The 23,188-nt window shown below is 44.0% G+C and overlaps 1 protein-coding gene across 2 annotated transcripts in view; it reads left to right on the plus strand.

The window, feature by feature from the left end:
- The window catches only part of rcan2 (regulator of calcineurin 2), a 117,802-nt gene that overhangs the window by 40,577 nt on the left and 54,037 nt on the right, over positions 1–23,188 (plus strand). The window contains exon 1 of one of the 2 annotated variants that reach the window (XM_029676657.2): positions 18,114–18,433. The exons of the other annotated variant lie outside the window; for it this stretch is intronic. Within the exon in view, the coding sequence (XP_029532517.1) occupies positions 18,347–18,433 (87 nt within the window). The 5' untranslated portion in view covers positions 18,114–18,346. Of the gene's footprint in view, positions 1–18,113; positions 18,434–23,188 lie in introns of those variants that run through there. 2 annotated transcript variants of the gene reach the window in all.

The following is a 23,188-nucleotide window of genomic DNA, read 5'->3' on the forward strand; positions in this document are numbered from 1 at the left end:
CCGTTAGATAAAATATGGAACGGTTCCGTATTTCACTGAAAGAATAAGCGTTTTGTTTTCGAAATGATAGTTTCCGGATTTGACCATATTAATGACCAAAGGCTCGTATTTCTGTGTGTTATTATATTATAATTAAGTCTATGATTTGATAGAGCAGTCTGACTGAGCGGTGGTAGGCAGCAGCAGGCTCGTAAGCATTCATTCAAACAGCACTTTCCTGCATTTGCCAGCAGCTCTTCGCTGTGCTTCAAGCATTGCGCTGTCTATGACTTCAAGCCTATCATCTCCCGAGATTAGGCTGGCAATACCAAAGTACCTATTAGAACATCCAATAGTCAAAGGTATATGAAATACAAAATGGTATAGAGAGAAATAGTCCTATAATAACTACAGCCTAAAACTTCTTACCTGGGAATATTGAAGACTCATGTTAAAAGGAACCACCAGCTTTCATATGTTCTCATGTTCTGAGCAAGGAGCTTAAACGTTAGCTTTTTTACATGGCACATATTGCATTTTTACTTTCTTCTCCAACACTTTGTTTTTCCATTATTTAAACCAAATTGAACATGTTTCATTATTAATTTGAGACTAAATTGATTTTATTGATGTATTATATTAAGTTAAAGTAAGTGTTCATTCAGTATTGTTGTAATTGTCATTATTACAAATAAATATATAAAAATCGGACACTTCTTCGGTATCGGCTTTTTTTGGTCCTCCAATAATCGGTATCGGTGTTGAGAAATCATAATTGGTCGACCTCTAGTATGTATCGTTTTTTGCTTTAGGGCCATGGTGTCTAGATGGAATTTGTAGTTGTGTTCCTGGCGACTGGACCTTTTTTGGAACACCATTATTTTTGTCTTACTGAGATTTACTGTCAGGGCACAAGTCTGACAGAATCTGTGCAGAATATCTAGGTGCTGCTCTAGGCCCTCCTTGGTCTCTCTCTTTCTCTTTCACTCTCATTTTCTCTCTATCACTCTCTCCTTCTCTCTCTCCTTCTCGCGCTCTCTCTCTGTCTCCCTCTCTCTGCAAATAAACATAAGTGATGACTTGTCTTCTGGCTGGTCTGACCAGATTAAACTCCCTGTTAGTGGAAGTAGACAAATAAACACTCTGCAGGATGATTCCACGATGCCATATATATCTCCCTAGTAGTGCCATGCAGATTGGACGAGTGCATTGTAATCCTGTTAGCTCTCTCTCACTGTCACGCCAGGCCCTGCCACGTCGGGAGGCAGCAGACACACACACCAACATTTATGCCACATACACGGACACACAACGTATGCAGTTTCACCTACGTCTAATCATTTATTAATCTCCAGACTAGGGAACAAGTCAGAGAAAGTTCAGCGTGTGCAAACATTCACATTATTGCCTCCATGCCCCTGAGTGTGTGTGTGTGTGTGTTCATGTGTGCGTGTGTGTTCATGTATGTGTGCATGCCTTTGTATGTGTGTGTTTGCTTAGTAACCCAAACATCGCCCTCATTATTCTATTCCCCAGGGGGCACGCTAAATAAAAATGTGATTCCACTTTTTTTCCCTCCCATTTTTAAACAGTACATTAATATTTTCCAATGGGGCTCTATACATTTGGGTTAGTTTTTCTTTTCTTTGCCTGAGTAGCCTCGTTTCACTGCCAAAAAACAAAATGAAACCATCTAGTGTTCAGCGAAATAACAACAGAATGACAAATACAGGTAGCCTAGTCAAATAATGAACATCCAATCACATTAACCGTTACTCACTCACGGGAAACCTTCACTCTTGCGCAGACATTGAGAAACAAAACATGACAATTTGAAAAATAAGCCACGGGAGTATTTTGGGCGAGAATTAAGACGACTTTCGAGTAGTAAGACATGAATAAAAGCAACAGATTCCATTAAATAGGAGCTAGAAGTCGTATATGGTGAGCTACCGAGTGGCTAGGACAGGCAAGCCCCAATACTTTTGTGGAGGACTTAATTCTTCCTGCTGCCGTGGTTATGGCTGGGACAATGCTGGGGGGGAAAGGCCAAAAAAACGATACAGACAATGCCTTCATCAAACAACACTGTTTCAGGACGCATCAGTGACATGGCAGGAGATGTTTTGAAACAATTACTGCTTCGCATACAAGCCAGAGAATTCTATGCGTTACAGCTGGATGAGTCAACCTGGGCCTGGCACAGCACCTGTTATATGTCTGTTACGTTTATGGAGGTTCAATTAAGGAAGACATCCTCTTCTGCAAACCACTGGAAACCAGGGCAACGTGGGAGGATATTTTTATAGTACTGGCCAGCTTCGTGATATCAAATGGACTTTGGTGGTCAAGATGTGTTGGTATCTGTACTGATTGCGTAAAAGCCATGACAGGGAGACATAGTGGAGTGGTAACGATGTGCAAGCAGTTGCTCCCGACGACACTTGGGTACACTGCAGCATCCACCGAGAGGCTTTTGCTGCCAAGGGAATGCCTGACAGCTTGAAAGACGTTTTGGACACTACAGTGAAAATGGTTAACTTCGTTAAAGCAAGGCCCCTGAACTCTCGTGTATTTTCTGCATTATGCAATGATATGGGCAGCGACCATGTACTGCTTTTACAACATACTGTGCTGGTTATCAAGGGGCAAAGTATTGACACGTTTTTTGAATTGAGAGACGAGTTTAAAGTTTTCATTACTGACCACCATTTTCATTGTCTGACCGCTTGCATGATGACGAGTTTCTCACACGACTGGCCTATCTGGGTGATGTCTTTTCTCGCCTGAATGATCTGAATCTAGGATTAACTTCTTATGGCTGCTGGGGCAGTATTGAGTAGCTTGGATGAAAAGGTGCCCAGAGTAAACTGCCGGCTCCTCAGTCCCAGTTGCTAATATATGCATAGTATTATTAGTATTGGATAGAAAACTGATTGAATGATGTCTGTGAGTATAACAGAACTCATATGGCAGGCAAAAACCTGAGAAATAATCCAACCAGGAAGTGGGAAAGCTGAGGTTGGTCAATTTTCAACCCAGCCCCTATTGAATACACAGTGGGATATTGGTTATGTTGCACTTCCGAAGGCTTCAACCGTCTTTAGAAACTTATTTGAGGATTCTACTGTGAAGTGGGACAGAATGAGAGAGGAATGAGTCAGAGGTCTGCCAGCAGTCATGCACTGGTCACATGCATTTCACATGAGAGGTAGCTGCGTTCCTTTGCTTTTCTGAAGACAAAGGAATTCTCCAGTTGCAATATTATTGAGGTTTTATGTTAAAAACATCCTAAAGATTGATTCCATACATCGTTTGACATGTTTCTACGGACAGTAACGGAACTTTTTGACATTTCGTCTGCAACTAGGGAACGCGCTTCATGACTTTGGATTTGTTTACCAAACGTGCTAACAAAAGTTGCTCTTTGGACATAAATGATGGACATTATAGAACAAATCAAACATTTAATGTGGAACTGAGATTCATGGGAGTGCATTCTGATGAAGATCATCAAATGTAAGTGAATATTTCTAATGTTATTTCTGATTTCTGTTGACTCCAACATGGCAGATATCTCTATTTGTTTTCTGAGCGCCGTTATCAGATTATTGCATGGTTTGCTTTTTCCGTAACGCTTTTTTGAAATCTGACACAGCGGTTGCATTAAGGAGAAGTGTATCTATATTTCCATGTCTAACAATTGTATTTTCATCGACATTTATAATGAGTATTTCTGTAAAATGATGTGGCTCTCTGCAATATCACCGGATGTTTTTGGAAGTAATGAACATAACGCGCCAATGTATACTGAGATTTTTTTATATAGATATGCACTTTATCGAACAAAACATACATGTATTGTGTAACATGAGTGTCATCTGATGAAGATCATCAAAGGTTAGTGATTCATTTTATCTCTATTTGTGCTTTTTGTGACTTCTCTCTTTGGCTGGAAAAATGGCAGAATTTTTCTGTGACTTGACAGTGATCAAACATAATCATTTGTGGTGCTTTCGCTGTAAAGCCTATTTGAAATTGGACACTTTGGTGGGATTAACAACAAGAATACCTTTAAAATGATATAAGATACATGTATGTTTGAGGAATTTTAATTATGAGATTTCTGTTGTTTGAATTTGGCGCTCTGCACTTTCACTGGCTGTTGTCATATCAATCCCGTTAACGGGATTACAGCCCTAAGAAGTGTTAAAGGGACTCTCCGCAACTATATTCAATGTGCGGGACAAAATTGAGGCTATGATTAAGAAGTTGGAGCTCTTTTCTGTCTGCATTAACAAGGATAACACACAGGTCTTTCCATCATTGTATGATTTTTTGTGTGCAAATGAACCCAAGCTTACGGACAATGTCAAATGTGATATAGCGAAGCATCTGAGTGAGTTGGGTGCGCAATTACACAGGTACTTTCCCGAAACGTACGACACAAACAACTGGATTCGTTATCCTTTCATGCCCTGCCTCAGTCCACTTACCGATATCTGAAAAAGAGAGCCTCATCGAAATTGCAACAAGCGGTTCTGTGAAAATTTAATTTAATCAGAAGCCACTGCCAGCTTTCTGGATAGGGCTGCGCTCAGAGTTTCTTGCCTTGGCAAATCGCGCAATCGCGCCGTTTAGACTGATGCCCTTTGCAACCACGTTGTGAGGTTGGATTCTGACAGTCAACTGATGGGTAACGGGCTGTCTTAGCTCCCAGTCTGTACTGCAGGGATCAGCCGTGGGCCGGCTAGATTCAGGCAGTGGACAACATTTTTCTTAGCAGATGGTCAGAGGATCGATGCTGGTAGACGAGAAGCAGGTACAGGGAGTGAATGTTTTAGTGAAAAACTGACATGAAACAGAACAGGAACAGCATCTGGACAGGGGGAAAATAACGACATCAATGCTGACACAGGGAACAAACGGTGGAGCACACAGATATAGAGGGGGTAATCAACAAGGTAAGGGAGTCCGCGTAATTATGGTGAGAGGTGTGCGTAATGAAGGGCAGCCTGACGCCCTCGAGCGCCATAGAGGGGGACACCTCAAACACTGCGATGCAGTCCCTTAGACCGCTGTGCCACTCGGGAGGGCTGATGTCACTTGTTCAATCCATAATCAGTATAGATGAAGGGGAGGAGACAGGTTATAGAAGGATTTAAGTGCCTTTGAACGGGTTATGTTAGTAGGTGACAGGTGCACCGGTTGAGTGTGTCGAGAACTGCAATGTTGCTGGGTTTGCTGGGTTTGTCATCAAGACAAAGGGTGGCTACTTTGAAGAATATCACATTTAAAATATATTTTGATTTGTTTAACACTTTTTTGGTTACTACATGATTCCATACTGTATGTGTTATTTCATTTTGATGTCTTCACTATTATTCTACAATGTAGAAAATATATATATTTTTATATATTTTTTTATGTTTATGAAATGCACATTGTTATATTTGGTAACATGTACATTTTTCCTTGTCTCCAACCCCATTTGATGCACTGAACGGATGTGTTTGAGCAAAGTAAACACTGAAAACACTCTGATGAAGGTCTTGAGGCAATTCCGTAAAGCTTAATAAAGAACAGTGATACTGGTAAGAACAGTGTGTGGATTGATCTTTTCTGTCATGTCCAACAATAAAATAAATAGTTGCTCTGAAAACTTGGGGGGTCAAATGAAATAAACCGCAGGCCGCCAGTTGGGTAACCCTGCTGTACTGCAAGCAATGACTCTCACACACACATGCATGCACGCACGCACGCAACCACGCACGCACACACACACACACACACACAAACGCGCTGCTTATAGCACTGCTGTTACCATTATTGCCGCAACGGTTTGTTGCCAGTGCCATTTTCCTAGGTCGATGGTCATAAGCACCACACACTAGTTGCACGCACACACACACACACACTCTGCCTGTTGTCCTTGGTGTCGATTAACAACCCATCTCAGCCTGTCACAGTGGGGTGATGACCATTTTATTACATAAACACACCAGACTCACAAGGACCCGTTTTGTGTCGTTGAGCTGAAAAGAAAATCTGGTATTGGCTTCGATACAGACAGGCCAGGCCCTCGTCGCTTAGACTAAGTGCGCTGGCTGAGACAGAGGCGGGGGGCTGGTTGCACAGACCACTACAGGGTGCTTGATAACAAACGCACACACAGACAGGCTGTCTGCGTGAGCGGAGCACTTTAAAAGCCACTTGTCCACATCTCAATAGAGAAGAAACATGAGTGACCGGAGCCAGAGAAGTACAGTAACAGCACAGTCAATGGAATACATTCTACTCCTGATATCTGAAGCAAGTGCATCAAATGTAGGTGAAATGGAATTGATAAGCAGAACACTTCTCTGATGTGCACTTATCAGGGTCAACTGTACACGTTAAAACCAAAACATCAGTTAAAGCCAATAAAGCAAGAAGGGCTCCCTCTCTCCCAGGTTTCCTATAGTAAGTAAAGCCCAGTGTATCCGTTTAGCTGCTTATCTAAGGCCACACAAAGCCATCATCACCCCCCCGGCAACAACACCTGCCTGCCAGTGTTGGTGGCAGGAATAATCTCTCTGTTGACCGTTGTCGGGAAACCCTTGATTAGATAAAGGAGAGTCACAAGCGAAGGCCTAGCCAGTCTTCTAACCAGTTATTGACAGACAACTGTTGTGTGGGGAAATGGAACATCTAGTGTTCAGTGGAACAACGGCACAGAGAGACCTTTGTGACCAGCAAGACTCTGCTGGGAACTGGCTGTTGTCAATGGAGTCTCTGGACAACACAGACAGACAAAGCTGTTTCTAGCTTCAAGAAAGAGTGTTTCAACTTTGCACACAACCATACACAAAAATGTCAGTTTTGAGTACTTGTGTGGGCTACACACAAGAAATGCATACAGAAAAGCTTAGAATTCATAGATTGGGGGGGAGGGGCCCACAAGCAATCACAAACCAACGTAATAACACTTGGTGAATCTAACAACAAAAGCTTCCATTGTCAGCAGAGCCCAGGTAGCCGTGAATGGGCTCCGCCACAAGGGTCAATGATTGTTCTCTGTCTTCTATTCACTCACTTCTCCCTTTTATTGCAGCTGGTGGGTTCTGCCTCCTGCACTCTGTTCTGTGTGTTTGGTTTATTCAGGTGTACTCAGGAGGACTAAAACAATGAAGAGCTGTGTTGTGGTGAATGACAGAGAGCCATCCTATCTTCTCTCTTTATTCAGAACCAATGGGCCCTTCCCCGGGGACTCTGGTACTGACTGGTACTGACTGGGGCTGGCCTGGCTATACCTTGACGAGAATACTGTAGCGCTGCCAGGACCTGATGTGAGGAGGCCCAGAACTAATCTGTGAGGGGCTTTGTTATAGAAATGTCTCTAATCTAAAACTTCTGCCTCCCCTGCAGCACCGCCTCACTGAGCAGCCAGACCCAGTCACACTGCTATGCTGCTATCACAGTCAGCAGTCAGGGGAGAGGGGGAAGAGAGGAGAGGGGAGAAATGGGGGAAAGAGAGAGAGAGAGAGCGAGAGCAAGAGAGGGATGAGAGACAAAGAGAGAGAGGGAGGTGGAGATGGAGAGAGAGCAGAAAAAGAGAGATATAGAGAGAGTGGGAGGTAGATGAGCTGGAGATGGAGAGAGAGCAGAAAGAGGGAGAAATAGAGAGAGGGGGAGGTAGATGAGCTGGAGATGGAGGGAGAGCAGAAAGAGGGGGAGGTAGATGAGCTGGAGATGGAGAGAGAGCAGAAAGCGGGAGAAATAGAGAGAGGGGGAGGTAGATGAGCTGGAGATGGAGAGCAGAAAGAGGAAGAAATAGAGAGAGGGGGAGGTAGATGAGCTGGAGATGGAGAGAGAGCAGAAAGAGGAAGAAATAGAGAGAGGGGGAGGTAGATGAGCTGGAGATGGAGAGAGAGCAGAAAGAGGGAGAAATAGAGAGAGGGGGAGGTAGATGAGCTGGAGATGGAGAGCAAAAATAAGGAGAAATAGAGAGGGGAGGTAGATGAGCTGGAAATTGAGAGAGAGCAGAAAGAGGGAGAAATAGAGAGAGCTGAGAACATGGTGAGGTTGAGGTTCATATAAGGTAAGCAACTGAAGGTGTGACACTGATAATCTACAGTTGCCGAGGGAAGTGAGAGCGTGAGAGAAAGACGGGATTCACCAAACGTGAGAACTTAATGGAGAAGGAAAGATAAAGAAAGAAATGGATCCCAGAAAATATAAGAGGGGGAAATCAAAAGAAAGAGAGAATCAATGTATTGTCCAACACAAATGCCAAGGACTAAATAGTATGCCACAAACTGTCCCATAAGAGGCATTGTTGCACATACTGTAGGTGCCAGTCTGCCATGTGAAGTGGAGACACTGAAGACACAGGGATAAACAGCCATAGATGTATGTCTATCTATGGCTGTCTATTTCTACGTCCATCCCTGGACACAGGAATACAAGCTGCGGCTCTGTCTTCATGGAGCTGTGTAACACACATGATCTAGTCGTATCAGGTCTCCAGTAAAAGCAGGTGGCTAGATGGAGCCTATTTCCTCTCCATCAGTCTCTGCTACGGGTAACTGCCAAAATAAAGGAAACACCAACACAAAGTGTCTTCATAGGGCTTTGAGGCACCATGAGCCACAACAGCTTCAATGCACCTTGGCATAGATTCCACAAGTGGAACTCTATTGGAGGGATGCGGCACCATTCATTCATGACAAATTCCATAATTTGGTGTTTTGTTGATGGTGGTGAAAAGCACAGCCTCAGGGGCCGCTCCAGAATCTCCCGTAAGTGTTTCCTTTATTTTGGCAGTTGCCTGTTTGTCTCTGAGGGAGAGAGGAGTGGCTGCAGAACTTATTTTGCCACACTAATACTAGGACATGGGGAGGCGTCTCACACCAGCTCAAACCAGATATCTCTCTCCTCACAGACAATCTCTGCACTGACGTCAAAGAGGCAGTGCACTTGCAGGCAAAGCTAGAGCAAGCTCAACTGTGTGCTTTCAGGGGCGTATCATGGTTAAAACTTTACAGCTCAGATCCACTTGCCTGTATTCATGTATATATATATATATATATATATATATATATATGAGAGAGAAGAGGGGGGAAGAGAGAGAGAGAGAAGAGGGGGAAGAGAGAGAGAGAGGAAGGGGGAAGAGAGAACACAAGAGAAGAGGGTGGAAAGAGAGAGGGGAGAGAGCACAAGAGAAGAGGGGGAAAGAGAGAGGGGGAGAGAGCACAAGAGAAGAGAGGGGAAAGAGAGAGGGGGAGAGAGGACAAGAGAAGAGGGGGAAAGAGAGAGGGGAGAGAGCACAAGAGAAGAGGGGGAAGAGAGGGGGAGAGAGCACAAGAGAAGAGGGGGAAAGAGAGGGGGGAGAGCACAAGAGAAGAGGGGGAAAGAGAGAGGGGAGAGAGCACAAGAGAAGAGGGGGGAAAGAGAGAGATGAGGCAGTGAAAGAGAGAGACAGAAGACTGCAGAGTGATCACCTGATTAATGAGAGGGCTGATGAAAGACTCATGTTGACGTCAATGGACTCAGCTCAGCAGCACACAATGCAGGGAGGAGGGGAGAGGTGGGAGAAAAGGGGGGAAGATGGGGAGATGAAGACAGGAGATGGAGAAAAGAAGAGGAATAGAAAGAGAACAGAATAAAAGGAAAAAGAGAGACATCGGAGCATGCATCAACCTGATCAGGTCAACCAAACTGAATCAGTAACCGAAAGGTCGCTGGTTCTAATCCCCCAGCCAGCAAGGTGGAAGGTTCTGCCCTTGAGCAAGGTAATTAACCTTCAAAAACCTTCAAAAACACTGGGTGCCGGTGACGTAGACAATGATTAAGGAAGCCCCTCGCACCTCTGATTCAGAGGGGTTGGGTTAAATGCAGAACACACATTTTGGTTGGATGTATTCAGTTGTGGAACTGACTAGATATCCCCTTTCCATTTTCAAAGACAGTAAAAAAATGTAATACAAATACTGAGCTATATTGTATGAAACATGTTTTGAAAATTCAATTTTTTTATACTAATTCAGTTGCTCAGAGATTTTGTTGAACAAGTAATATCTCTCAAAAAGATAGGGGTCAAATCTTTTGGCACCCACTTTTCAATACCTCACCTTATGAGGACAACGGCATTGAGACTTGAAAAACATTGGAGAACACATTTTCCAAATCCTTGATATCCTTCATCTGCATTTATGGACTGCCCTTTTCAGTTCAAACCACAGGGTTTCAATTGGATTCAAATCTCGGAGTCTGAGAGGGGGGCTGTAGCCTAGTGCGCTCTGGGAAGTCAAAAGCGTTTCCTTGGTTACTGGAGAGCACCAGCAGAGGGGGAAGTGTCTCAATGCACCAGGGCATCCGCTCTGAAATGTCATTGAAGATAGACAGCAGAGCAAAGCAGACGGACGGTGAAGGATTAGGGCCAATTTCTCCTGGATTAGGGACTATTTCTATGGGATTAGGTCCATTCCTCTGCTATGGGGTTTGAACAGTTTTCTGGTAGGGATTATTATATATCTCCATCTGAAATAGGTCAGGTGGATGGAGGAAATGCCTGGAATACCATGATAGTGGAGACCGAGACAAAGATACCGTTTAAACAGTCAGGCATGGAATAATGTGTAACACCACTCAGCTGAGTATGGCAGATTTCATAACTCATGGACTCCAAGCATCATAGTATATTATAGCTGTCTGTCTGTCTGTTTGTGTTGTTAACCAGGAAGTAAAGTAACCTGATAGAGCAACAGCAGAGTCCTGCCCAGTCTGGACTTAACATCAGAACTATAAATAGCAGCACAGCTAGCCTGTCAGGATTTTAACTGAGGAGCTTCTCCTCTCCTGAGCAGCACAGAGAGAGAGACAGCAGGGGAAGAAGAGTTAACAAAACACTGCACTCTTTATTTAACTAGGCAAGTCAGTTAAGAACAAATTCTTATTTACAAACCCAGATGACGCTGGTCCAATTGTGCGCCGCCCAAGGGACTCCCAATCCCGGCCACTTATGATCCAGCCTGGATTTGGACCAGGGTGTCTGCAGTGACACCCCTAGCACTGAGATGCAGTGCCTTAGACTACTGAACCAGGGTGTCTGCAGTGACACCCCTAGCACTGAGATGCAGTGCCTTAGACCACTGAACCAGGGTGTCTGCAGTGACACCCCTAGCACTAAGATGCAGTGCCTTAGACCACTGAACCAGGGTGTCTGCAGTGACACCCCTAGCACTGAGATGCAGTGCCTTAGACCACTGAACCAGGGTGTCTGCAGTGACACCCCTAGCACTGAGATGCAGTGCCTTAGACCACTGAACCAGGGTGTCTGCAGTGACACCCCTAGCACTGAGATGCAGTGCCTTAGACCACTGAACCAGGGTGTCTGCAGTGTCACCCCTAGCACTGAGATGCAGTGCCTTAGACCACTGCGACACTCAGGAGCCCACAAATAATAGGTCTTTATGTAATATGTAATAAATCAAAGCAAATGACAAGGTTGGGATATATTGGGATTAAGCAGTTTCCTTAAATAAATGCAATGCAGCCGGGCAAATCGATTAAGTGCTGGGATTTGGTCGGTTTCTCTGCGAGGCGAGGGATTAAGGCTCTTGTGTAAGCCCCCGAATGAGTCAATATTTGACAGCTCTGGACTGGACCTCCCTGTGTTTGATCCTGTCTGAAGAGGTGAGGGACGGCGGAGGAGTGTGTGTGTGTGTGTGTGTGTGTGTGTGTGTGCGCCTGCATGTGTACATCTCTTCATTTTCACGTTATATCCTTGTTTCCAGGAAAGGTTTAGTAAACAGACAATTATTCCATCCAATGTCCTTAGATTTATACTGCTCAAGACTTCATGAGGCCTGCAGCTGTTTTAATATGGTGAAACTACTCCTTTAAAAATATGTTTTTCAAAAGAAACATTGAACATCTACATTTACATTTACATTTAAGTCATTTAGCAGACGCTCTTATCCAGAGCGACTTACAAATTGGTGCGTTCACCTTAAGACATCCAGTGGAACAGCCACTTTACAATAGTGCATCTAAATCTTTTAAGGGGGGTGAGAAGGATTACTTTATCCTATCCTAGGTATTCCTGAAAGAGGTGGGGTTTCAGGTGTCTCCGGAATGTGGTGATTGACTCCGCTGTCCTGGCGTCGTGAGGGAGTTTGTTCCACCATTGGGGGGCCAGAGCAGCGAACAGTTTTGACTGGGCTGCGTGGGAACTGTACTTCCTCAGTGGTAGGGAGGCGAGCAGGCCAGAGGTGGATGAACGCAGTGCCCTTGTTTGGGTGTAGGGCCTGATCAGAGCCTGGAGGTACTGAGGTGCCGTTCCCTCACAGCTCCGTAGGCAAGCACCATGGTCTTGTAGCGGATGCGAGCTTCAACTGGAAGCCAGTGGAGAGAGCGGAGGAGCGGGGTGACGTGAGAGAACTTGGGAAGGTTGAACACCAGACGGGCTGCGGCGTTCTGGATGAGTTGTAGGGGTTTAATGGCACAGGCAGGGAGCCCAGCCAACAGCGAGTTGCAGTAATCCAGACGGCAGATGACAAGTGCCTGGATTAGGACCTGCGCTGCTTCCTGTGTGAGGCAGGGTCGTACTCTGCGGATGTTGTAGAGCATGAACCTACAAGAACGGGCCACCGCCTTGATGTTAGTTGAGAACGACAGGGTGTTGTCCAGGATCACGCCAAGGTTCTTAGCGCTCTGGGAGGAGGACACAATGGAGTTGTCAACCGTGATGGCGAGATCATGGAACGGGCAGTCCTTCCCCGGGAGGAAGAGCAGCTCCGTCTTGCCGAGGTTCAGCTTGAGGTGGTGATCCGTCATCCACACTGATATGTCTGCCAGACATGCAGAGATGCGATTCGCCACCTGGTCATCAGAAGGGGAAAGGAGAAGATTAATTGTGTGTCGTCTGCATAGCAATGATAGGAGAGACCATGTGAGGTTATGACAGAGCCAAGTGACTTGGTGTATAGCGAGAATAGGAGAGGGCCTAGAACAGAGCCCTGGGGGACGCCAGTGGTGAGAGCGCGTGGTGAGGAGACAGATTCTCGCCACGCCACCTGGTAGGAGCGACCTGTCAGGTAGGACGCAATCCAAGCGTGGGCCGCGCCGGAGATGCCCAACTCGGAGAGGGTGGAGAGGAGGATCTGATGGTTCACAGTATCGAAGGCAGCTGATAGGTCTAGAAGGATGAGAGCAGAGGAGAGAGAGTTAGCTTTAGCAGTGCGGAGGGCCTCCGTGATACAGAGAAGAGCAGTCTCAGTTGAATGACTAGTCTTGAAACCTGACTGATTTGGATCAAGAAGGTCATTCTGAGAGAGATAGCGGGAGAGCTGGCCAAGGACGGCACGTTCAAGAGTTTTGGAGAGAAAAGAAAGAAGGGATACTGGTCTGTAGTTGTTGACATCGGAGGGATCGAGTGTAGGTTTTTTCAGAAGGGGTGCAACTCTCGCTCTCTTGAAGACAGAAGGGACGTAGCCAGCGAAAATCTAAAAGTCAAATCACAGTATAACAGCAGGTGAGCTGGTCATTTTCTGGTGTTTTGTGGTGGAAAACTGAGCAGGTTGAGCATAACACAGTAATCCTGTTACCCAGAGATACACAGGCTAGAAATGGTTAAAAAAAATGTTGTGTGTTAGCAACTTCCTGCTGCACACATCAAGCTTCCATTCCGCCTGTCACAGGGGGATTCATGGCTGAATTAAGATGAAATCGTCAACCCTGTTACGGTCAACCCTGCTACTTTATTTGGCACTTAATAAGCCCATACTATAGTCATTTTAACCTCTTGAGATGGGAAAAAGTGTTTTTGATAATGTTGAACATGTGCTCTTTATTTGGTGAAATCAAAAGTATTTTTTGACCGTGTTACACTTCTCAAAAGGCAACGCACAACCCTTTGTGTGACAGCCAGGGACCATTGACCTTTTGAACTACTATCTCCATTCTATAACAATGAACGTCAGTATCTGCTGCAGCACACATGATCGAGGTAACTCCAAACCACCAACACGACACATAGCCATTGTTTTCCACTAGCTCAGGGTCTTTTCCACTTAAAGTAGCTAGGGTACTTTTCAATTCGCTAGTCCCAAAGAAAATCTCACGAGCCCTCTCCCGCTAGAATGAACAATATGCATCTTCTAGCCATCTATTGATAGGACAGGTGCCTGTCAGTCATAAAGTGAGCGATGACAGGGAAACTGCTGGTTTGACCGTCTGCTGTCTGTCCGCCTCTCGGTACCTGGGTGTGTGTGTTGTGTGCGCTGTGGTAGCAGTTGGATTTCTTTAAATGGAGGGAGAAAGCATGAATTAGCATGTTCCAAATAATTTGGTGATGATAGTCAAAATCCTGTTTTCTGACACTGCAGGGTTTTTCCACAATTAACGGATTCCCGTTTGTATCAGGAATGGTCCACCACCCAAAGGACATCCAGCAAACTTGACACAACTGTGTGAAGCAATGGAGATAACATGGACCAGCATCCTTGTGGAACGCTTTCGACACCTTGTACAGTCCATGCCCCGAAAATATGAGGCTGTTCAGAGGGCAAAATTGGGGTGCAACTCAATATTAGGAAGGTGTTCCTAATGTTTTGTACACTCCGTGTATGTCCATGATACTGCATCGGCACTAAAGATCACATTTGTATTTTTGATATGAAGTCCATCAGAACTTTCCAAACAGTGGCGTTAAAGTGAGTGACTCGTCAGTAGCTTACTGTATTGCATCGGTAAGAGAGCTGTTCCTTTGGCTCCCTAATTTGCATACTGGTAGGCGTTTTGGTGATTATCTGCCCATAAGTTAGAAAAACGTTCAATGAATATGGTGAATCCTCCTCACTGCATCACTGCAGGAACAATATGTAGGCTCGTGGAGAGAGCCTCACTCTGGTGCAAAATATGATAAAAGAAAACTGATTTAGTTGTTTTAAAAGCTAATTTCAAAGATATTGATGTAGGTGTCGACAATGGAGTAGTCAACTACTGTTTTCTGTGTAGCAAAACCCATGTTTAACACCTGCTTCATTCTTCAATCATACCAAGCCCGTGGTTAGTCAGTCATACCAAGCCCATGGTTAGTCAGTCATACCAAGCCCGTGGTTAGTCAGTCATACCAAGCCTGTGGTTAGTCAGTCATACCAAGCCCGTGGTTAGTCAGTCATACCAAGCCCGTGGTTAGTCAGTCATACCAAGCCCGTGGTTAGTCAGTCATACCAAGCCCGTGGTTAGTCAGTCATACCAAGCCCGTGGTTAGTCAGTCATACCAAGCCCGTGGTTAGTCAGTCATACCAAGCCCGTGGTTAGTCAGTCATACCAAGCCCGTGGTTAGTCAGTCATACCAAGCCCGTGGTTAGTCAGTCATACCAAGCCCGTGGTTAGTCAGTCATACCAAGCCCGTGGTTAGTCAGCAGAATCTTACAGGTTTCTTTAAAGGCCCAGTACAGTCAGAATTATATGTTTCCTGTGTTTTATATCATATTGTGCAGCTGATGGAACTAACACTGTAAAAGTATGAAAAAAACATCAGTCCATCCCTACTGGAGCCACGTTTCTCCCTCCTGCTACCCCTTGGCCTACACGTACACCTTGGTCCACATGCCTCTCCTCATCCCCTATCTGTCTGTCAGCCTGCCAGGAAGGTTACTGTGGTCTCTGTTTACACAACTTTATCTAACTTTATCTTCACTCAACACTACACACACCTAACAGGTCCACAGCTGTACCACACATGACCCAGGGACCAGGAGTCCTCACAAGGACAGTAAAACTAGCAAAATTCGAACAAGTGGGGACATTTCGCTGGTCCCCACAAGGATAAAGGCTATTTTAGGCTTAGGGGTTAGGTTTAGGCTCAGGGTTACAATTAGGGTTAGGAGTTAAGGATAGGTTTTTCGTATTACGTTTAGGGTTAAATTAAGGGTTAGGTTTAGGGGTTAGGGAAAGTAGGATTTTCAATGGGAATCAATTGTTTGGTCGCCACAGTAATAGTAAAACAAATGTGTGTGTATGTGTGTGTGCGTGTGTGTGTGTGTGCGTGCGTGTGTGGTCGGGGGGGGGTGTCGGAGGCTGCTTTTCCATTAAGAAAGGACGATATAATGCTGCAGGATTATATACAATACACATGAATGTGAGAGAGGAGAGAGAAAGGGGGTGAGAGAGAGCAGTGAAATAAGAAGGAGATATGGAGAGGAGAGAGGCAAACACATTCTACCCTAAAGTGTACCTGGTTAGTATACAGTCACACAATATCTCCATGTAATAAACTGCCCTTTGCCTCAGCTTGACTGGTGTTCTGTGCATTGTATGTATTCCCATAGAGATAAGTACTAGTCATATCTATGTGTATTCCATGGAGGTAAATGAGTTGGCTGTATTCCATGAAGCCTCTGTTGTTAACCCTGGACAAATAGCCGCGTTTGACCACTGGGTGGCTCAGATACTAGGACCAAGAAGAGGAGATGTGATACAATATGAACACAAAAGCACCTCTGTGAAATAACGTCAGCGTTAGAGCCATGCATTATTCCTCATCATTTCATCCTTTGATGTGTCACACATACCTTAATAGAAAATGTAAGTAAAAGTGAAAGTCACCCAGTAAAATACTAATTGAGTAAAAGTATAAAAGTATCTGGTTTTAAATATACTTAAATACAAGTAAATACTATACATACAATTCCTTATATTAAGCAAACCAGGCACCCCCCCAAAAAAAATACCGACAGCTAGGGGCACACTCCAACACTCAGACATCACAAATTAATTAAATTAAAAATGAAAAGCTGAAACATCTTGAGTCAATAACTATTCAACCGTTTGTTATGGCAATGTCAAAAAGTACTTCAAAATGTGTGTCAAGACCTGAAGATTATTGTCTAGCAATGATAAACAACCAATTTGACGGAGCTTGAATCATTTTTAAAGAATAATGGCCAAATGTTGCACAATCCAGGTGTGGAAAGCTCTTAGAGACTTACCCAGAAAGACTCACAGCTGTAATCACTGCCAAAGGTGCATCTACAAATTATGGACTCAGGAGTGTGAATACTTATGTAAATGAGGTATTTCTGTATTTCATTTTCAATGCATTTGCAAACATTTCTAAAAACATGTTTTCACTTTGTCTTTATGGGGTATTGTGTGTAGATGGGTGATAAAACATAATATCACATCCATTTTGAATTCAGGCTGTAACAACAAATTGTGGAATAAATGAAGGGGTATGAATACTTTCTGAAAGCACTATATTTTCGTTAGGAATGTAGTGGAGTAAAAGTAAAAGTAGTCAAATATAAATGGTAAAGTCAACTACAGACACCCCCCAAAACTACTTAAGTAGTACTTCAAAGTATGTTTACACGCAACTTTACACCATGGGGTACCACTGATATGATCCAACGATCATACTGCAGAATGTTATTAGAATCCTTTCCCAGAGCCCTGTGTGTCTCTTGATTTTAGGGAGCATGCTGTGGAATGTAAATCAGTGACAACGTGCAGGGTTTCATCAGACGCATGATAGCTCAGTTCCATGGCAGTAATACGTCTGTTATATTAACTGTGGAATGTAAATCAGTGACAACGTGCAGGGTTTCATCAGACGCATAATAGCTCAGTTCCATGGCAGTAATACGTCTGTTATATTAACTGTGGAATGTAAATCAGTGACAACGTGCAGGGTTTCATCAGACGCATAATAGCTCAGTTCCATGGCAGTAATACGTCTGTTATATTAACTGTGGAATGTAAATCACTGACAACGTGCAGGGTTTCATCAGACGCATGATAGCTCAGTTCCATGGCAGTAATACGTCTGTTATATTAACTGTGTGACTGCGTCTCTGTAACAAGCTTCCCAAATCAGAGTCTGCAGCGGTGTGATTCACGTCTCGGACAAAACGCTGTCTGTCTGTGTTGTTCAGTTAGACAAACAGTTTTGGCACCTCATCATCTTCTATTTGCGTCACTGCATTGCCCCACTAGTTCAGGATAAGAGAGACAAGCCGTACTCAGCGTAGAAAAGAATATCTGCCTTTTTTGACATTTTGTGTATGTGAGCGAGAATGTGTGTTTGGGGGGCAGTGATGTCATAACTGGAAGAGGGAGCGAGGGGAGGGGAGGCTAGTGGGCTGACTTCTCCCTCGGCGTCTCTGCTTCCCCAGCCAGCCCAGAGTAACACCCAGCCTGCCTCACTGCTAGAGACTACTACACAGTGGGCTCTTCAGAGCACAACACACTCTCACACAAACACACCGGCGAAAACACACACACAGGTGCTCCGGACCAGCTGTCCTTTGTAAAGCGAGCAGTAGATTCCAGCAGTTTTTTTTATCTGTCTGTCTGAACGGTGCAGAGAGGAGTGAGAATGCCTTCACGAAGCCTAGACTGTGATATCTCTGTCCTCATCGCCTGTGTGGTGGACGTTGAGGTGTTCACCAGTCAGGAGGTCAAGGTAGGACAAGATACACATACACACTCTTAGAAGGCAGCACAGAACATACACTTCACACACACTTCAGAAGACAGGTTTAGAATTTGAGTTTGGGTTCTATGGGCTGTATGCATTCTGTATGTACTCATCTTTATGCGTTCTGTATGTACTCATCTGTATGCATTCTGTATGTACTCATCTTTATGCGTTCTGTATGTACTCATCTGTATGCATTCTGTATGTACTCAGCTGTATGCATTCTGTATGTACTCATCTGTATGCATTCTGTATGTATTCATCTGTATGCATTCTGTATGTACTCAGCTGTATGCGTTCTGTATGTACTCAGCTGTATGCGTTCTGTATGTACTCATCTGTATGCATTCTGTATGTATTCATCTGTATGCATTCTGTATGTACTCATCTGTATGCATTCTGTATGTACTCATCTGTATGCATTCTGTATGTACTCATCTGTATGCATTCTGTATGTATTCATCTGTATGCATTCTGTATGTACTCAGCTGTATGCGTTCTGTATGTACTCAGCTGTATGCATTCTGTATGTACTCATCTGTATGCATTCTGTATGTATTCATCTGTATGCATTCTGTATGTACTCAGCTGTATGCATCCTGTATGTATTCATCTGTATGCATTCTGTATGTATTCATCTGTATGCATTCTGTATGTACTCATCTGTATGCAGAATTGTGTGCTTTAAGTCTAAGATTGCTGTAAAACTACTCTCAGGTTGTGTCTAAGACAGTGTTGTACAGTACTATTGTTTTGTCCCATCCCCAGACGACTAGAAGATAAGACACCATGTCAATGTAAAGTAGTATTGATCCCATATTCATAGCACGCAATGACAACATCAAGCTTGTGACTCTACAAACTGGTTTGATGTGATTTGCAGTTTGTTTTGGTTGTGATGAGTACATATAGAATGCATACAGAATATGGGACCAAATACTTAACTTTTGTCTACATTGATACACTATAAGTAAATTAGCCCAAATACTTTAAAGGCATACTGCGATATTTGGGCCATTTGTATATGTCTACTTTTTATGTCTCCCGAGTGGCACAGCAGTCTATGTCACTGCATTGCATTGCTAGAGGTGTCGCTACAGACCCAGGTTCGATCCCTGGCTCTATCACAACCGGCCGTGATCGGGAGTCCTATAGGGCGGCGCACAATTGGCCCAGCATCGTCTGGGTTTGGCCAGGGTAGGCTGTCATTGTAAATAAGCATTTGCTCTTAACTGACTTGTGTAATTAAATCAAGGTTAAATAAAAAATTTAAAAAGTAAAGTATGAAGGAAGTTAGAGGTATTTCCACAAGCCAATGTTAGCGCAATGAATGGAAGTCTACAGGTACGCTAGCATATGGAGGGGAGTTTGTGCACAACAAAGGTTTGACATATTATGCATATATAGTATTGTCTGAAGGCACTGCATGAAGTCGGTTTTAATTTGACTTCTAACACAGGGAACTCAGTCGGGGTCTCAACTTACTGTTGAGAGTTAGAATAATAGAATACACAAGGTGCAATTTCGAAATCTGGTTGTGCATCAGCAGTCACTCAGTTAGCATGTCAGTGTTTGTTTTTTTGATTGGTAAGTTAGTCTAGTGACCAGCTATCTGACCGTGGTAATTAATCCTCAGTTATCATAATAAAAACTGCCAACATGGCAAAATTCGTAGAATTGTATGAAATTAGTTATAAAATTGCTAAATCTTCTCTAACATGGCAAAATGTGTAGAATTGCAGGAAATTAACTTTGAAACATTTTTTTTTCTCTTCGCTGTCACAGGGTCGGCCGTTAAAATATTTTCCACGAGCCATTGCGGCCCCTCAGGATGAGTTCTGTTTTTTTGTGTGGCCTCCACCCCCATCAAAGTTGCCAATCCCTGATCTAACACATCAGCCTTTTTACTATTACTTTGATTCGATATGTGTTGGAAAAATGATGGTTTTAGGATGAAGTGTGTTGGACTTGCACTGCAAGATGCTGCAGCTTTGTTCTCCTATTTCTCAACTGTTCATCATTTACTTGCATAAGACGCAAACACAAACACGTGTCTGTAAGTGGAGCGTACGTCATCGCACCACACTCACAATCCATTCATAAAACCCCCCTGATGTGCTGCTCCAATGCATCACACCTTGGACAGACTGAATCTCACTGGGGAGACTGAACTCTCTCTCACACACACACACACACGCACACACACACACACACACACACACACACACACACACTAACTAACAGAGATCTAACTACACTACACACAGCCTCACACAAATCTACATTATCTAAACACAGCTCACAGACTTGGGTCTCTGGGTGAACAAATTAATTCTGAGAAAATGGGGATGAAATTTTAAGATTCCATGTACCAAATCTGGGTGAAAAAAACAACAGACTGCAGTTATTGGATTACAGTGCATTGACCCAAAAATAGGAAAGGAGGATCAGTCTGAGTAATCATTAATCCTCCCATCACATCCACATGTTTAATGTTTAATTAATCACTGTCTACTGCTCGGCTGCTCTGGTCTGGCTGCCATCCTCTCCACCATCTTCATTCTAGAATATAGAAGATTAGAATTTAGACTATCCTCTGATAAAAGATGAGGCAGTGAGAGACTGAAGAGATGAGGTTATGATTTGAGTGAGGGTTAACGCTTGGCTGGCACTAGGTATAATGAAAAGCTAATGTTCAGACTTGGTGATTGGTCAGATGGACAGATGAACAGAGAGACTGACAGAGGGACAGATAGACAGACATACATTTGTTATTATACATTTTGCCAGGCTTCCATATTCCTGCTGCCACAAAAACAAATGAATATGGAGTGATGTACAGTCGTGGCCAAAAGTTTTGAGAATGACACAAATATTAATTTTCACAAAGTTTGCTGCTTCAGTGTCTTTAGATATTTTCATCAGATGTTATTATGGAATACTGAAGTATAATTACAAGAGTTTCATAAGTGTCAAAGGCTTTTTATTGACAATTACATGAAGTTGATGCAAAGAGTCAATATTTGCAATGTTGACCCTTCTCTTTCAAGACCTCTGCAATCCGCCCTGGAATGCTGTCAATTAACTTCTGGGCCACATCCTGGTTGATGGCAGCCCATTCTTGCATAATCAATGCTTGGAGTTTGTCAGAATTTCTGGGTTTTTGTTTGTCCACCCGCCCCTTGAGGATTGACTACAAGTTCTCAATGGGATTAAGGTCAGGGGAGTTTCCTGGCCATGGACCCAAAATATTAATGTTTTCTTCCCCGAGCCACTTAGTTATCACTTTTGCCTTATGGCAAGGTGCTCCATCATGCTGGAAAAGGCATTGTTCGTCACCAAACGGTTCCTGGATGGTTGGGAGAAGTTGCTCTCGGAGGATGTGTCAGTACCATTCTTTATTCATGGCCTTTATTCATAGCTGTGTACTTAGGCAAAATTGTGAGTGAAGCCACTCCCTTGGCTGAGAAGCAACCCCACACATGAATGGTCTCAGGATGCTTTACTGTTGGCATGACACAGGACTGAAGGTAGCGCTCACCTTGTCTTCTCCGGACAAGCTTTTTTCCGGATGCCCCAAACATCAGAAAGGGGATTCATCAGAGAAAATTACTTTACCCCAGTCCTCAGCAGTCCAATCCCTGTACCTTTTGCAGAATATCAGTCTGTCCCTGATGTTTTTCCTGGAGAGAAGTGGCTTCTTTGCTGCCCTTCTTGACACCAGGCCATCCTCCAAAAGTCTTCACCTCACTGTGCGTGCAGATGCACTCGCACCTGCCTGCTGCCATTCCTGAGCAAGCTCTGTACTGGTGGTGCCCCGATCCCGCAGCTGAATCAACTTTAGGAGACGGTCCTGGCGCTTGCTGGACTTTCTTGGGCGTCCTATGCGATCTTACTGGCAGCAATATCCTTGCCTGTGAAGCCCTTTTTGTGCAAAGCAATGATGATGGCACGTGTTTCCTTGCAGGTAACCATGATTGACAGAGGAAGAACAATGATTCCAAGCACCACCCTCCTTTTAAAGCTTCCAGTCTGTTATTCGAACTCAATCAGCATGACAGAGTGATCTCCAGCTTTGTCCTCGTCAACACTCACACCTGTGTTAACGAGAGAATCACTGACATGATGTCAGCTGGTCCTTTTGTGGCAGGGCTGAAATGTAGTGGAAATGTTTTTGGGGGATTCAGTTAATTTGCATGACAAAGAGGGACTTTGCAATTAATTGCAATTAATCTGATCACTCTTCATAACATTCTGGAGTATATGCAAATTGCCATCATACCAACTGAGGCAGCAGACTTTGTGAAAATTAATATTTGTGTCATTCTCAAAACTTTTGGCCACGACTCTAAGCTGCCCAGTGACGCGAGCCTACCTGATCGGCTTAATGCCTTTTATGCTCACTTCTAGACAAGCAACACTGAAGCATGCATGAGCGCACCAGCTGTTCCAGACGACTGGAACCGATGTGAGCAAGACCTTATAACAGGTCAACTTTCACACTTTCCACAGGGCCAGATGGATTACCAGGACATGTACTCAGAGCATGCGCAAGTGTCTTCACTGACATTTTCAACCTCTCCCTGACCGAGTCTGTAATACCTACATGTTTCAAGCAGACCACAATAGTCCCTGTGCCCAAGAAAGCAAAGGTAACATGCCTACATGACTACTACCCTCACGTCGGTAGCCATGAAGTGCTTTGAAAGGCTGGTCATGACTCACATCAAAACCATCATC

The sequence above is a fragment of the Oncorhynchus nerka genome, linkage group LG13 (genome assembly GCF_034236695.1).
Source record: "Oncorhynchus nerka isolate Pitt River linkage group LG13, Oner_Uvic_2.0, whole genome shotgun sequence".
NCBI lineage: Eukaryota > Metazoa > Chordata > Actinopteri > Salmoniformes > Salmonidae > Oncorhynchus > Oncorhynchus nerka.